The sequence below is a fragment of the Mycteria americana genome, chromosome 8 (assembly GCF_035582795.1).
Source record: "Mycteria americana isolate JAX WOST 10 ecotype Jacksonville Zoo and Gardens chromosome 8, USCA_MyAme_1.0, whole genome shotgun sequence".
NCBI lineage: Eukaryota > Metazoa > Chordata > Aves > Ciconiiformes > Ciconiidae > Mycteria > Mycteria americana.
Genome location: NC_134372.1, coordinates 29535993 through 29553968, shown reverse-complemented (window position 1 = coordinate 29553968; position 17976 = coordinate 29535993). Strand labels below are relative to the sequence as shown.

Below are 17976 nucleotides of genomic sequence, written 5' to 3'. Positions count from 1 at the left end.
ACGGCAAATCTGCAAAAACACTTTCCTCCTTCCCTTCTCCTTCTGAAAAATCCTTAGTTTGAATGGGTACTGCTTTATTCATCAGTATCAGTAATACACCTAATTCAACATCTCATATCATAGTGGATCTGCTTTTTTACTAAGTTTTAACTAAGATTTTCATAAGCTGTAAATTGTTATTGACTTAAATGGAAGTTAAGGTTAGCCTACATCTTGAACTGCTTCATGGAATGAGTCCTATACAGGATGACAGGATTTCAGTTAAAACACCAGGCTGTGAAGTTATCACAAGGGAACAAGAAAGCGTGTTCATTAGAGCCACTGACACCTTGAGATGGCTGCATCTCTGTAATTACAGTCACGTAATCAAGCATGGAAAACAGTTCACGTCTATTTTGCCTACTTTGCTTCCAAAGAGTAGGTTTTTTTCCAGAAGGGTAGTTAATTCTTGAACTACACTCTAATTAAAAGCATGTATAAGAATAATCAGGGGAAAGAGACTGAATGAAGAAAAGGAGAGTTTATGAAGTGTGTGTGGGAGCAAAACCAGATGAGACCATGGAGGAAAGCAGAGATTAAGTTGTGGTTTGTCTAATAAGCAAGGATGAGCGCCTGAGTGGGAATTCTCTCGGTTCTCTCAGATCTTCGTTTCACCTATTCTCAGTTTCAAACGTAATTTTTGCTGTTTTGCATGGTGTAATGGTAGCATTGTTGTAAGCTATATTTCTCTGCTTCAAATTATTTCTCTGCTTCAATTCAAATTATTTCTCTGCTTCAAAATTGTCATTGTGACAATAATGAAATAAAGCTAACAAAAAGTCAACACAGTCTAAATAAACTGCTTTTCTAGAATCCAATTTTAGATACATATTGCTACAACTTTCACTGAAGACCAAGCAATTGTCAGGATTCAAGAAAAATTAGTTTTAATGAATTTATGTGAATTATTATGTGAAGTTACATCCATAGAGTAAGTTTCCAAATCAGTTAGTCACTTCAGCAGTTTTATTCTGTTTTTAAAAACTAACTTTCTTGCAGTGATTTACATGTATTTTAAAAAGACAGTTGAGATGCTAATAGCAAATTTGAAGAAATTTCAGTTGCCTGAATTTGAAAGCATATTTTAGTTTTCTAAGAAAAAGGAAGTTAAAACTTTTCTGACCATTTCTAGACTGTCTGCATAACCTTATTATTGCAACATTTGTGGCTTTTCTTCTGTTTCTCTATCATTTGTTGACTTGTATTGTCCTTTATTTAGTTTGCAAGCTATGTTGGAGCTAGGAACATCTCTTTTGATCTATGTCTCTAGCATACTTCTGGGCATAATTATAATCATAAAAATCTTTGAAACATTCCACCTGATGTCTTGTTATCACTAAAGTTGAGATGTTCTGTACTGGCACCATAAAAAAAAAATTAAATAAAGTCTTTTTTTAGCCTTCAAATGCTTAGAAAATAATAAAAACAGCTAAACAAGACTGCAGTTTACGTCTTTGTAGCATACAAAAATATCTATTTCATTGAAATATCTTAAATTCTCCCTTAATCTCTCAAAGCCCTATGAATAAAGCATTGGATTACCAAGTAATACCCTTCATCACAAGGAATTAGGCACTTTAGCTTTAGGCTCCATCTAAACCATTGCATTAGGAGAGATGTTACTGACGTCATGTTTTCCAAGTTGCAGTTGACTCACGTGGTGCCTTCCCTCACCCTTTAAGATCTTGCTGAGATAAAATGTGTGTCTCATGACTCTTAATTCTCTCTTTTTGGGTGGCTTTGAGGCAATAGGCATGCATATGGTTTTGTAGCTAAGAGACAAGAGTAGGAAATTTAGTTCCTGTTCGTGTGCGTGCCAGTGAGTCTGTAACAGAGCTTTGGCAAACTGTGTGATTTCCTTCATCTATAAGATTAATAAATTAGAATATTTTACTTGCAAGAAGAGTGTTTTTAATTAGGGCCTTGATGTGCCGATGTCTGTCTGCAATATGCAAAAATTTAAAGGACATCCAGCTCATGATTCCCTCTCCCTTTTCTCCAGCTATCATATTTTAAAGCTTGCTGTGGTACCAGAGTTTTTGTACTTCTGTATTATTATTTTTGAGAATTCTATTAGAATTCATGGAATAAAATGGATGGAATGTGTCTGTCTACTCAAATCCCTATTGCCTCCCCACTTCATCTGGCTAGCAATGAGGAATGCAGTTGGCACCTGGTCAAAAACTGTCCAGCAAATTCCTGATTTTCAAAGGTACTATCCCTGTTTAAGGCAGAGGAAGTGTAGGAGCCACCAATGTGGCCTTGAACCATCATTCAGTCCTTAGTGTTTACAAAGAATTACATTCTTGCTAAATGTTGTTAAAACAGACCTCAGTCTGAATCAGTTTGCTTTATGACACTTGCTGTGTAATCTTATCCAATGAAAGGATTTCTGATTGCATTCATTTTTCTTCCTTTTTTACTAATGCACATGGTAGTATGTTGTATCTACAGTAAGCATGAATTCCTTAGATTTATTATGTCCCCATAATCTGGATAATTGCTTTTGTGAAGCCATTTTAGTTGAGCATTTTATGGTTTGCTGGACAGCCGTTTCTCTTGTAGATTATTGATGCTGCAGTCCATAACAGAACAGGCATGAGTTATGTTGGATTGATTTTTTTACTTCATCACATCATTGAGCAGGCATTGACTACTCTATTTACAAAATTGTCACTTGATGTCATATTTCCCTAGGAGTTGTAACACCCTGTCATCATATACTTAAGAAAATACTTATCTAGAGATGACCTAATTAGACAAATTATTATGGATCCATTGTGGTTCTGCATTTTTTCTGTGTGTTATTTTAAAATAGTAAAACTCAGATTGACTTTATAGTCTGCAACACAACTGCAGCTTTCAGCAGAAAGGTCATTAGCCTGAAAGTTGGAATGTAAGGTTTGCAGTCGGTCCTCACTTCACATGCCCCAAACAAGAGTGTTCTGTTTACCCTTGGCACTGTTGTAAACAAGAACCTTTCTGGTCCGCTGAGTGATTATGTAAATAGACAGGGCTTTTATAAAGCACTTTAAGCATCCAGTAGAACAGAATAACTTCTTTACAATTTTTTCTTGTCTAGTGGTAATTACATAATTGGACAGGTTTTAAGTTATTTTTTTTCTATCTGATATGGAGATGCCAGAGTCTCGTTTGAGCTCTAAAGAGTCCTAAAAATCATTCGGGAAAACAAATCTGCTAGGCTTCCCCCTATTATCAACATCCCAAAATGCCTTTGGCAATGAGTAAATGCCAAGCATTTGTTATTTGGCACTTGACTAGTCACTCATTTATTTAAACTCAAACATGTTGCATAAGATGGTGAAAGTTATGCTAAGCTAATAATTAAAAACAAAAAAAATAATCTCCCTTGATCCAGCCTTTCCAATTTCCATCTAAATAGTACCATCAGGGCAAAAATACACAGGACCATATATGCCATTAAATGTAATTGACTGCCTGGTGTTGGCAAAATGTGCAGTTGGCTGTGAGCAATTGCAAGGGTGTTATTCTTACACTCAGAAGGCTAGGTGTGTGTTGCTGCAGTAAAACAGCTCCTTTTTCTTCTGTCCTCCTCCCCCTGCCTTTTTATTTTTAGTCAGGTTTTGGCGATCTTTTCCTGATACCAGTACATGCATATTTCTTAAGCATCATTTGCTGTCTTGAAGCTTCTACATAAGATCTCTAAGATACAGCTTTTCTTGCATGCCCAGGACACAGTGGTTAAAAGCAGTTTCCTATTGTGGTGCTGCCATCCTTTTTAATGCATGTGCTTACTGACTCTTCCTTCTCTATAGTATTTGGGTACCAACTACTTCATTTTGCTTTTGAAGGTCTTCATAATCTTGTCCCCACCCAACCTGATTTTTCTTATTCTATTTTAGAATTTGATTCCTATTGCCAGCCAGTTTTTGTTACGAGCCCCTGTCACCATCTTACTAGATTTTTCAGACTAACACTTACTTGCTTGCCCCAGGGCTGCCTTTCACTTCTTGGAAGAAATATCTGCAAAACTATCTCATCTTCATCTGTTCCTTTATTAAAATTCTTCTTTGCCATGGTGCCTACCAAAAATGTATGGCTGCAAATCTGATGTGCTATCACTACTCTTAGTCCTGCTGATCGGGAATCTAGACTGAGGGCAGAATTTTCTTATTGTTAATAAACAATATGTGTGGCAAAAAGAGAGCTAGTTAAGCCATGTATTTTAATGCCTTACTTGCTGCTTCTGACCTGTACAGTATACTCTCTGTCGGCAGTCTGGTATTGCATGTGTACTGCAACTAAAAATATGCTGACAGTAGGAACATAAATCAGTTGCAAGGGCTTGGTTTGAAGAAGCAGAAATCTAAAAGGTGAGAGAAAATTGAAGAATTGCATTTTTATTCTAAGGCAGCATTGCTTTGTAAAACTGTATTTGTCTCTTCTGTGTCCCATATCATTGTTTTATTTGCTATTAAATAGAAATAAAATGCCCTTCTGTTTCTGGGTGCCCTGCAAAATGTTTAAAATATGCATCAAACTACTATTTCCCTAATTTTGGCTCCCTGGGAGCCCCAGATTTTAATTGAATTTATGCCAATAAATATTTGTATGTAATTTTCATCTCTCCAAGATGTCAAAAATAAAGATGGGTGTTGAAGCATGGTCCAGTGTATATCCTCTCTTTTGCTTATTTGGTGAATGGATTTTATTCAGTGCTGCTTAATATTATTTATATTCTAGGTTTGAAACTTGAAACATTATAAATGGGAATTCTGCCTTCATCAGTCATGTAGCTTTGCTCCTCTTACTGGGTAATGTCACAGTTTCAGTTTATGGAGAGTGACATTGCATTCATTGGTGATACCATTCTCAAGGTTGATAAAGTTTGATTAATATGAGTACTTGGTTTTTTAAAATAATTTACATTTCATATTATCAAAACCTGTGTTAAAACCTCAACTTCCTACAAGTTGTTAAAATGACTTAAATTACTTTCAAAAAGTATATAAGCTGTATGTATACTGCCAAGCTTTTTTTATTAGATCAGGCCCCCAATAATTTGATGTCTTTGGTTAATCATGACATTTGCTAAGTACCTTGGGTCAGAATTTCCCAACTGGTAAGACAACTTTCGAAAGATACCGTCTGTCTTCAGAGGAAAGATGTGAAACTGTTTTTCTTACTTGATATATTCAATTAGTATTTTTTCCTTCAAAGCTGAAACTTTGAATTTAAAAACAATGATGTTAATTATGATTAATTTATATTTTGCTTAGGTATTCACTATATGTAAGAAACCTTTAAGAGAAAATCATATCAGGAGTTTTTGTGGGCTATAGCTGAATGAAATTGAACTGCAGCTTGAAATAAATAATGAATCTTAAATGCCTAAATATTAAAGCAAAGTAGTTTGAGTTGCTATTTTTAAGGAACTGAAAATTAAAGATTTGAAGCCATATTCAGCCATATGAAGAGTATTTTAATTGATTTAAATGAACCCATTTTGTTCTAAAGCGCAGCAAAGCAAATAATATTTTATAGCAAACAAATGTTTTCTGCTCTTAAATACAAGGTGCCTTTGCCATTGTACCTCCATCACATCACTTTTTTATTTTTTGAAGGACTTTGGCAATTCAAGCAAATTTAAATTCAGTGATAAAATACTAGATGTAATAGTCTTTTAGAGCAGCCTAGAGATAACTGCTAAACACCATTTGCAAGGTTCTGAAAAGAGCTAATATAAATAAATATAAATATCAGTGTGACTGGATTATAAAATAAAAGAAACTCCAACTATATTTCTTAATGTAAGGCCTAAAATTCATAATGGAAATGTGTTTCATGACATTATCCATGTCCATTAAATGGTCAATGTACTGATTTCATTTGCAGAAATACCAGTCCATTGTTGTTGGAGTTGCCCTAGATCCATAGTTTTTAACAGACTATCAAAGATGCTAAATTAAACAAAAAAAGGGAAATAATTTAGACTGTAAGGCAAAATTGGTATGAGAAAACCTGCTTTAAACTTTTATTAACTGTTGCATATGTTTTGTGTCTTTTGTTTTTACAGATTTCTTTTTGCCTCCAGAGTGTTTCGTTATGGCAGCCTCCAGTGAACAATGACATCCTTTGACAACCATAGATGCCAAAAAGCCAAACAAAAACAGTGGCCTTGTTTCATTTTTACTCCAACACAGTGAAATGGTGCTCTTAAAGTTTTGCTATTGACTCTCACTGGAAAAAAACAAACTCCTGACTGGACCTTTTTTCCCCAGCCCTCTCCCAGTGTTCTTATGGATGCTTGACACAGTGACATCATGTAGTAGGCCCTGAGGTGTTGTCATAATTAAGTTGCAATGGTTTTATACACTTCCCCATTTCCCAACAGCTTTCTGTCAGTTCTGCATTCTTTTTCCTGGGGCCTGATTTTCCCATGTTACTGGTTAGCAGATAGGCTTGTGGCCTCTTTTGTTCCAACCACCTATGAAAAACGTCAAAGAGCAGATGATCCATGCTATTTTCATGCACTCTGCATCATTATTACCACTCCCATCTACTTGGCACTGTTGGTAGCCTCTCTTCCTTTTGCTCTGATAGGCTTCTTGTTATGGTCCCCACTCCAGTCAGCCAGAAGGCCATATATCTACTCCAGACTAGAAGACAAGAACCATGCCAATGGAGCCACACTGCTTACTGAATGGAAGGCTGCAGGAAATGGGAAAAGCTTCTGCTTTGGCAGTGCCAATGTTTGCCTGTTGCCGGATTCTCTGGCAAGATTTAATAATGTTTTCAATACACAGGCTAGGGCTAAAGAGATTGGCCGGAGGATCCGAAATGGGGCAAGCAGACCACAGATCAAAATATATATAGATTCTCCTACCAACACATCCATCAGTGCAGCAAGTTTTAGCAGCTTGGTCTCCCCCCAGGGTGGAGATAACACTAATCGTACTGTTAATGCTGGCATCAAAAGGACAACGTCAATGGAGTATAAAGGAGACAATTCTGGCTCAAACAACAGTGAGGATAGTAGAGAAGATAAAGGTGGAGCTGGAGAGCCAAATGAGGGAGAAGAAAACACTTGCATTGTCCGCATAAATGGAGAGGATAATGGCCACATGTCAGACACAGAAACAGATACTGTCAATGGCCAGGCTCATGCCAGTGGCCCAGCAGAGCTCTCACTGGAAGGTGACGCAGAGATATCAAAAACACCAAACCACAAACAGAAGGAAGGAGATTCTGGGAGTTTAGATAGCTACTCTGCCTCACGAGAGTCCTTAGTTAAAGTTCGTGTTGGAGATGGTACAGTGGACCAAAGCACTGTCAACAACAAGCTCCTCTACAAAGCTTCAATCATGAAGAAGACTTCAGTGCGGAAAAAGAAACATACAGATGAGACCTTTGATCATGAGATCTCTGCTTTCTTCCCTGCCAACTTGGACTTTCTGTGTTTGCAGGAAGTGTTTGACAAAAGGGCTGCGGAGAAATTGAAAGAGCAGCTTCATCACTATTTTGAATACATTGTCTATGATGTTGGGGTCTACAGTTGCCATGGCTGCTGTAGCTTTAAGTTTGTGAACAGTGGTCTACTTTTTGCCAGCCGCTATCCTGTTATGGATGCTGCCTATCACTGTTACCCCAATGGAAGAGGAACGGACTCCTTGGCTTCCAAGGGAGCCTTGTTTCTCAAGGTAAGAGCCTTTCTGAAGCCATAAATATTGACTCTATATATGTGACAAGTTATAAAGTTACGTTATTTTCTCTCAGTCATTCCTGTTAGAGTTCAAAGAGGCAATATTCTAGACTACCTGATACAACCTATATATAGGTTTTGTGGCCTAGATACTGTGTTAAAGTGATGGATGTGCATGAAATAATGAGGGACTTTGGGAGGTAGATCTTGAGTATAATTTCAAGTGCCAAAATCTGAAGTAGTTTTCATGTAATTTTAGTTTCTTTTTTACAGAAATCTCTTTAATAAAATGCACAAATGCTAAGCTTCATAACATGAGGATAGTACAGTGAGCATTACTGTTGGAAACCAGCTTATGCATGTTGTGTGTTTATATAGGAATCAAAAGTCTAAATGCCAGTAGAATAAAACTGAAAGAATTGCAATGAAATGTATGGCTATCCCTCTCTCTTGGTTGCAAAAAAATTGTTAAGGAGAGATACGAAGAAGAGTAAACAAAAAAAATGCCTGGGACACTGGGGAGCACAGAAGCTTTTCACTCTATTAACACAGTTTACTTATATTAACTAATGGTAGTGAAAACAGGAGGTCTGGAGTTATACTTCTGTAAATCATGAAAAGCAGAAATAAAGGTCTGCGTGCAATGATTTGCTTTTCCAAGACTGGTGGCTGTTCATGCTTAATTCTTGGGAGAATCTGGCTGTGTTCTTCATAAACTGCAAAGTGAGCTCTTCTAATTTGTGATTAATCAAGAACCAAAGCTTTGTGCAGAGATCCAAATCTGTAGGCCCAAACCTAGACAGATCTGAAAATCTCCTAGAATACTGGATTTCAGATTTTGTGATTTTGTCACAGTTTGGAATGGGTTTCACTAACTAAAAGCTGAACATTTTTCCTAATGCAAGCAACATATATTAGGTGCTCAAATTATATGTACTTTCTAGTGCATATGCTCATGAGTCCTCAACAAAAGCCACTAACAACTATTAAGAATATGGATTGTTAATAAGGATCAGTGGGATTTTTTGTACCCACCGTTTGTAATTTGTAAACAAAGGAAAAACTTATGGTATTGTGGTTGCATAAAAAAAAGCAAATATTAGAATTTGCAGTCTGATAGTAGTCCAGTATTTCATATACATTTGACATAAACAAAAGCCTATCCATATCTGAATACAGGTTTCCAAGAATTGGGTCTAAGCTTGCTATACTGTACTCTTATGTGTTTAATAAACAGCTGAAGTTTATTTTTTCATCATACAGTGCTGCATGCAAAAAATGAACATACATGTTGCACAGTATAAATATTACCAGGGTCACAAAGACTACCCTTCAACATACGCATATATTAAGGATTAAGAGATTAAAAACAATCTGCTTTCAACGGCCCATTGCTGAGTCATTGATTTACTATAGGCAGGCCGTAATGTCTCCATTTCTCTTGCAGAAAATTAAGCCTCTTTTCAAAATTCCACTGGGATGATGAACTTAATTATGGACTCGAGTTGTTAAATAATGTTACAGTTGAGCAGGGAATAGGGACCAATTATTATGAAGATTCGAAGACAATTACATTCTTTTAAGTATGAAAGAATTCTAGTCCAACTAAAAGACCATTTTTCCTCATGTCTGTGTCATTCTGACATACTGTACTTTATACCTAAAGTATTTTTCATTCTGAGTTAAGTCTATCCTGATAGGAAATGGCTTTCTGTCTGAATTGTACATTGTGATCATTGGTCATTTCTTTCTTTGACCAAAAAAAAAGAAGTAGGAATGATCTATTTAATTTTATCTTTGAAACAAAGTAAGTTTGAAGGTTGTCTTTCTTGATGTAGTGCTTAATCAGCGACTGAGTGTGTGTGGACTCTGGAGACAAAAGCTACAGTAAGTAAAAGCCTGGTTTGTTTTTGAAGTCAGTGAGAATCAATCCATTAACTTCAGAAGTCTTGAGGTCTTACACTGGGATAGCAGCAAGCTAGCGAAGCGTATCATAACTGTGGTTGGAAGGTATCAGTCTAGCCAGTACTCTGCCATTCAGAATGGACAGTTTATGTCACTGCTTTTACATATTTCTTTTACTGGCTCTTACAGTATTTTGTATGTATATAATGCAATCCAGTCCTATATTAGAGTTTACCTCAGTGTGCTGTCAAAGACAGTTAAGATAGCCTTGCAGAACAAGAGTCTCCTAATGGCTTTCCATTCAGTAGTGGTGTGGAGTTAAGTGTCTCTGTCCTATGCAAACTCTGTGTTTTTAAGTTCCTGACTTCTGTGGAAAGCACGGTGCTTCCATTTCTGAATCAACTGAGTTTTGTTTTGGAAGTATACTTATGAAGACTGTTCCCCTTGTATGGCTTTCATCTCCGAGTAAAGGAGCAATTACTCTCTATGTTGTTTAAAAAAAAAAAAAAAAAAAGTTGTGAAAAGCGACTGGGGGGAGAAGGCTTGCATATTTTGAAAATACGGATAAAATCACTTAATGTTTCCACTCACCGGGAGGATGAAGCCTTTTTTCAAATCTTTCTGAAACTCAGGAAAGACCCAACATTCAAATTCAGAATAATGTTCAGAGAAAGAAACTGATTCTCATTTAATGAGTACAGTTTGTTTCCTTACTACAAATATAACTGTTAAGGAGATAAATTAAAGGTCTCAGAACTAAATGTTTAATGAAAGTTGAATTATTTTGAATAAAAAGGCAAAACTGTTTTGGGGCAGTTGTGTTACAAAACAGATCCCTACTGCCAAGGTACAAGTTTTTCACGTGTTTTTTCCTGTCAGAATAGGTTCTGTTTCCAGTGAAGATGAAATGGTTTTCCATTGCCCCCCTCTTCCCTGCCCTGCCCTCACCATCTAGACTGTAAAGTTCAAGTGGAGATTTGGAAGGATTTGAGAGATTTGCTTAGTCATACAGAATTATTTTACCTGAGAGACTTACACAGCTCAAGGGTTATTATTAGTAGCTATAATAATCAGCTCTTACATACTGCTTTTCATTCATACGTTTCAGAGTGCATAATAAAGAAAGGTCAGTATCTGCTTAGTAGAAGGAGAAACTAAAGCTCAGGAAGGTAAAGTGATTTGATTGTGGCTTACCACCTGGGGTGTCACAGCCAAGGAAAGAAGTTGGAAGTAAATTGCAGAGGCTTTTAATACTGTTTCATGCTACTGACTTCATGCTACCTAACAGCTCTCTGGAGACCTGTGCAAAAGAATTTTGCTAGCCTTGGTCTGTTCTCTTCCTAAAGATGTCTGCTGCAAAAGGTGCTGCTGCTGGCATTTTCCTGACAGAGATCACAGACTGGTTTTTCCATCTGTGTAGGCTGATGCTTTCCAGGTCAGGATGAAGGCATGAGGATGACATAGTTGTGAGTAGCTATTGCATAAAGCCCATTTTCTGCCTAACTAGAGGACTAATTTACATTCAGCACTTCGATCTCTTCAAACTCTAGCAGTGTTTCTGTCTCCAATCTGTGGGTCTTATTGGGATGTAAGAGGGGCACAGTCACAGAAAGAATAGCATATAAGAAGGGGGGAAATGTCACCTGCATCTAAGTGACAGTTTCATGTCTGAAGTGTTAAACCACTGTTTCTAGTTGCTGCTAAAGACTCAGAGGAGAAGTTAGCAAATATATAAATTGGCCAATCCATTTTCATACTTGGACAGTCTGGGCCCTTGGGAGACTCTGCCGTGACTCTCTGTTCCTGTATTGCATTTCACATTAATTTAAAATGCCTAAGAAAAGAACCCTTGAGTCTGCTTTGTCAGTTTTGTAACTCCAGTTGTCTCTTACTGCTGCTCTGCTACAGATAGAGGAGGGAGGCGGGACTGACACAGATGCTGTCCTGTGCTGGTGATTCGAACTAAAAAGCTAGCTTGTATGTATCTGTATATAACATGATGCAGATTGCAGTGTTCTCAGGTACTCTGCAGCTGTTGGTTTGACACATACATAATTTTAATTCACAGTGGTTTTGATGAAATTAAAGGGAGTTTTAAAATACATGTCCCTTTCAGAAAATGAATGATGATTTTGCAGTCAAGTCAAGTTTAAAAGGCATCAGTGAGTGCCACTGAGACTGGGAGACGTGGAAGTATGTTGTATAGAAGGCTGTTCTTCCTACCATTCTTAGTAGGAGATTATTCTGATTTTTGGCATCTGCCAAGAGAGAGAATTTTAGCAAAAATAAGAATTCTTGCTTAAAACACAGTGTGTGAACACAGAGCAAAAGCAAAACCGCAGTCTGATGCGAGCAGTTTGAACAGCTAACAGTATTCTAACTAAATCAAAAGGAATCAAAAGGAAAAAATGTCTTGTGGTTTTTGCTAAATTTCTGAAAGAACTTGTGTTTAATTAATATTAATTCCTAAGCTTATTAACAGATTTAGTTTTCAAATTATCTGAAAATTACTGCTGTTCTCAGGAAGTACAGTAATTGTGCAGAGAACAGGTTATTATTCATTGCTTAAAGGAAACCTAGCAACCTTTGCTTTATGTGCAACGCTAAACTTGTTTTCGAGAGAGCTGCTATGGTGGCAACAGATGGTAGAAGGAGCAGTAGCTCTGATTGCAGAACTGCTTTGAAGCACAGTTTTTACTATTTGCTACTCTCGAGGCGCCTGCTTTGTATGATAAAATGAGGGTTCCCCGAATTAACCTCTGTGATTCTCCCTTTTGGTATTACTGATGCAGACACATTTTGCTTGGGTAATTTAAGCTGTCTTTACTGTCCCATGCCAGTTTGTGTGTGTTGTGTTGTGGCTGAGAGTGAAGGGGCACCTTCTGCTATGCAGTTGCACAACATACTAAGGGGAAGCTTTTTTACCTAAGGATTACACAGAAAAGGGGAATGGCTGTTTTCACACCCCAGTAAAATATCATCTAGAGATTTCAGTGGTTAGATTTTCTGGTCCTTGATCAGTTGTCCAGTATCTACAGTTATCCCAAGATGTATAAAAGAAATGTCTAGTGCTGTTCATGAATTTGTTTAGATAACTCTAAAGGTGTGCCATTTAAGTCAGGAGGGTAACCTAAACATTTTCCACATGTTCAGTTTCTGCTATAAAATGTTAATGCAGGAATTGGATACAGTCCAATAAACTGCCTGAGACTTTTTTAGAAAAGAAAAAAAAAGACCCTACCGTGGCACTGTACCATATTCCTTCACTTTGATATAATTAATGTTATTAATCACAGTCTTTTTCCTCTTCATTAATGGGGACAAATTAAAACTGTTGTGCAGAATGAAATACAGGTTTGAGAGAATGTGAATTGTGGGCGTTATCCTCTTCAGAAGAGGAAGAGCCCTTCATTCATGGTACCAATTTACAGCCGCTTTCCCTCACATATGAGCTTAATGAAGCTTTGCCAAATAACTAATTCTCTGAGTTCATGGAACAGTAATTGTGGGTAGGCGGGGAAAAATAGGATTCTGAAATAATCAAGTGCAAATGTGGCTAGAAGGAATTGCAGAGCACCAAACAGAATTTTGAGCTGACCTCTAGAACATTTTAAACTTCTTTAATTTATTTAGTATGCTTAAATAATATATTTATAATAATAAATTTGTAATTTAACTAATGCATCTTCTTTAGAAGCTGCTACGTATCCCTAAAGGCAAAAGGCAGAGCTGTCAAAGTACTAAAAATATAAGATAGATCTTTTTACACTATGTCTAAGCTAACCAAAAAACTACTACAAAGAACACAAAGTATAGGAATAAAATACATCTTTCTTGGAAGTTACCACTAATCTAAGTCATCGCTGTAAGACAGGAATGTTTGAATTGTGAATGTGAGTAGTTGCAAGTTTTCCTTGGCATCTTCTCTTAACAGTGCCAGAAATGAGGATTTGGGCATACAGTTTGACTGGCTATTCCAGCTAGTTTCTTGGTGCCGACTCTCCCGTTTGTCTTGGAAGATTGCTGCAATGGAAAAAAATGTCCAGGAGGGGTTGATACAATTTGGGAGATTACAGAAAAGTTGTACTGGAAAGAAAGAGAAACTTTATTTTCCATTTCTTTCTTTTCTCCTACTCACTGTATTGTTTGCTCATTATAATTACATAGGATGTCTACCATGATATTCCCACTGTAGTTGAAATAGGGAGTCACAAACAGTGTACTGTTACCAGCACGTCTCAGAGCATCAAACCTGGGAGGTCTGAACCATGAGTGTGTGTGGTGATACTGCTACTTGTACATATACAGTTGCTTTATCTGCAGTAATTCAGTTGAATCTCATGCTCCTGTATTTTTAATGGCGCTTCCCTTGAATTTAAACAGTATTGGCTACTTATTCTCTGTCTGGGGTGTTTTATTTCTAAGACAAACAGTAACTCGAGGCCCCTGCTTAGATGATGTTCTTTACAAATGCAGCATTCATGCTTTTGTTTTTAAGGAGGGAGGGTTTTTTCCACAGAGCATGCAGGTGTGCTTTTCAGCTTGGCTAGTTTTTCTTCATAACATGAACATCACTAGCTTAGTCCTTGTCACGACTGTAAATTTGTTTGCCGTGGAGCTATATATTTTGGAGACCTACCCTCTTCAAAAGAATAATGCAGGAATCAGTACCACAGTTCACATTTATTCCAATGGCAAAACTGACACCTTCACGGTCAACTAAGCTGATGAAATGAATGGTTTTGCTCATTTACAGTCCAAGATGTGATTAAACTATAATGGCTGAAGCTAGAGCTCCTCCATGGACCATCTCATATCCCTGAAGGATTCTTAATGTTGCATTCAGATTATTTACCTTTCGCAGCTTTGGGTTTATTGGCCGCGTGTAGATTGTGGGGTGATAAACTCTGTGGAGCTCTTTTTGGAAAAAAGAGTATGCCAAAATTTTAGCTCTCTTCTGGTTTGCACACCTGGATTTGCTTCCCATGAAGGAAGGGCAATGGCATATGCTTGGACTTGGATGTATGTAAACCCTTCACATTGGAGGGTACACATTTAAGAAACTGTCTACTTTATTTAGGATTTTTTTGAATGGCTACCTCCTAGCGATGTGAAGCTTCTAGAAAATATCACTAAAGGTTAAGTTCCCCTTGTAACAAACCTTTTGTTTTTGTCTACACGTTATTGGTCAGTGTTTGAGAATCTAGTTTGATTCTTTAATCGAGTGAGATTTCTCATGTATGGCATGGCCCAAATTTTTAAGCATTAAAGAACATTTCCTTCCAAATAGTTGATGATTTATTAACACAGCAATTACATGTTTGAAGATGGTTTTTAAGCTGGTACTGAAATACCCCTGGTATTTAGGTAGCGTTTCCCTGTTTTTTGTTTAAGTATCTGTTGATGCTTTTCTTGACATCCAGATGTAATAGAACTGTTTTGAACTGCTGGGACAGATGTGTGTATATATAAACTGTTAAAGACAAGATATCTGTCATGTTTGCAGATTTGTATACTTATTATACTGGAGTATGGTAAACATGAGATGTGCAAAATTTTCCAGTTAGCTCAGAAAATCCTCACGATAGCAAGTAATGTGATTGAATTAAAAGTTGTTTCCTTCACTCTACCTCTAAAATTTCAACTGTTGCTACTTGTATTTTTTTTTTCTTGTCAACAAGAATCTTTCTGCCGTAGCCTTGTTGGCTTGATTTCTTTCATGATCACTGTTCATCACCTGATACCAGTCTAGCTGGAGGACATACTACTCCTTAGTCCATATAGGACAAGTTTTTGCTACACAATTACAGGAATATACACAATTTTGCATAGTACGGCACAGTATCAGCATGGTCTCTCCAGCAGATTCTACTAAAGTGCTACGGCACAGAGATGAAATCTTTTAATAAAAAGACCTTGAAGGCAAGTACTTTTGTGTACTTCACACAGTCAGTACTCTGACTGAAAATAAAAATTCAGAGCTGTCAGTTTTGCTCATATTTATTTAATTTACAGGCAGGGGACAAATGTAAATATGTAGCAGTAGAAACTGGCATTTTGAATTCCAAACATAACCTTAGTAGGCTTTCCCCTTTACAGAAAAAAGCCTCTTTCTAATCTGTAATGAGCTTTTTATGCCCTCCCACCCCAACAAAATGTAATATTCAGTGGTGTAACAGGGATCAGAATCCACTCCTAGCTTCCAAATGTTTGTCTAGTTTGGTTACTTAACCTTTGCAAATGTACTGAGAATTGGAATATATTTTGCATATTTCAGCATAATATTGAAAAATATTAATTTGTTTCTGTCAAAATTATGTAATTGTGACACTTTATTAAACCACGAATATATTCTCTCAGTTTTAATTTTACCTCTAGGTAACATCAGAGTTTAAGAGGATATCACATATAACTTTTTCCTCTTGTAATAATTATCCTATTTTAAAACATTGGGAACTTATAAATATATTTAGATATTACCTTCCTATAAATTTCCATAGACATAGAAGAGTGGTCCATGACACAACTAAGACTATACAATGATTTTTAGAAAGCAGTATCCAAAGTAGTTCCCTATAGAAGGGTTAATTCAATTAATGTGTTATTGATACAGAGCTACTAACATAGAACAGTTGAGGTGAACTTAAGTCAGGCTTATGGTTGAAGGAGCCACTTTGGCTTTTTTGCTTACATATATTTTCTTTGTAAATGTGAATTTAGAAGTTTTTTTCTGTATTAAGCAGCAAAAATTGTATTTGTGAAGTGCTGGCTTGGTTTGGTAGAAGGTGGAACCTTTCTGCCAAGATCCACGTTGCAGGGTGAAATGAATGCTCAGTGTTGTCTTCCTGCAGGACTGCCACGTAGCTGCTCAGGCCGAGTCACCACAATATAATATACCCTTGAAAATGGAACAGTCTAAAAGTAGCTACAGTATTTGGCCACACAAAGGGATGTTTTTATGCAGAATTATAGAGCCTGTAATATTCCAGAGGTCAAGTAGTTTTCCTGTCTGCACATCCCATAGTCCTTGTCCATCTGTGAAATACCAAATTAGACTGAATAATCAGATTTTCCTTACTATTTTATTTCAGACCATATTTAACATACTAGTGCTTCTACCATAGCTGGAAATTGACTAGGAGGCTGCAAAGATATTTATTTTCTCTCCTAGTAGTTGTCACAAATATTTGCCTCCATTATGACTATACTCAAAATGGCTTTGCTTGGTGGTTTACATCAATACTGCCCCTCAAAAAAAAAAAAAAAACCAAAAAAAAAAAAACAACCAAACCCACCCCAAATTCAAAAAAGTTGCAGGAAATGTGAAATCTGGGAGACAAGCTGCTTTGGATGTACTTCCATGCTGGCACTTTCCAAGGAAATTCTAATTATGTTAATGTCTTCAGCTCTTGCTTTTGAACTTGCCTTTTTTTTTTTTTTTGTTAATTAGCAGAGTGTTTATGAAAGCCCCTTTCCTCTTCCCCTCTGGTGTGTGTAAAGCAGCTGTTGTTCCTAGCAACTGCAGAGCCCTGGGGCACTGTCCCCCTGTGGTGGCAACCCCGAGGGGCTTTTGTTGGGCTCACCCACCTGCGTATCGCGGCAGTCAGTCTTTCTTCTAGGCCATTTCTTGTCATTCTTTGAGAGCGAAAGATCCCAAGTCCATTTCAGTATAGATCTGTGCACATAGGGACACTGTATGATACATATTTATTTATGATGAATGGAAAGGAGTGTGATCCTATGCATGAATTGGTTGATGAGTACGAGGGCTTGTCAGGCACTCCATTAAGGCTGCACAGGAAATTCTAAAGCCAATTTGAGTTGACTTCTTTTTCTCAGCTGACTATAATTTATGTTTGGATGTTCAGCTTTTAGCCTTAAATCTTTTATGCTTTTTGGATAGAGACACTGAAAATGATTCCATCTGCTTTAGCCAATAAAAGGATTATAAGCAGCACATTCTTTCTATAAGGCAGAAAAGTTTGTGCAGTATTTTCTTTTCAGTGTGGTTACAGTAGATGGCATTGAAAGATGTACGACATGCACACTTCTTCTCTGCAGCAGGAGACACTGCAAATCTGTATACTAGTAGAGACTTTACAATATACAGTTTTCAGTGTTGAAGAGAAAATCTGATGTTGAGTTACTAAGTTTGGAAAATGTAATTCATACACCTGCCTGCCCTAGATAGTAGAGGATATAAACTAATGGTTCCTGACTTTTCTATTGGAATGGCATATGTTGCATAAAAAGTTGGAGAGAACGCTCCTTTTAATTCACCTGTGACATTGTGATATATTCAGACCAAGGCAGCCTGAGGGAGGAAGAAAGAGGTCTGTGTGGCAAAG

At 37.0% G+C, this 17976-nt stretch overlaps 1 protein-coding gene across 1 annotated transcript in view; it reads left to right on the top strand.

The window, feature by feature from the left end:
* Positions 1 to 6383: 6383 nt before the first annotated feature.
* SMPD3 (sphingomyelin phosphodiesterase 3) overlaps positions 6384 to 17976 on the top strand; it is a 32273-nt gene continuing 20680 nt past the window's right edge. The window contains exon 1 of the mRNA XM_075510221.1: positions 6384 to 7721. Coding sequence (XP_075366336.1) covers positions 6384 to 7721 — 1338 coding nt within the window. The remainder of the gene's footprint in view (positions 7722 to 17976) is intronic.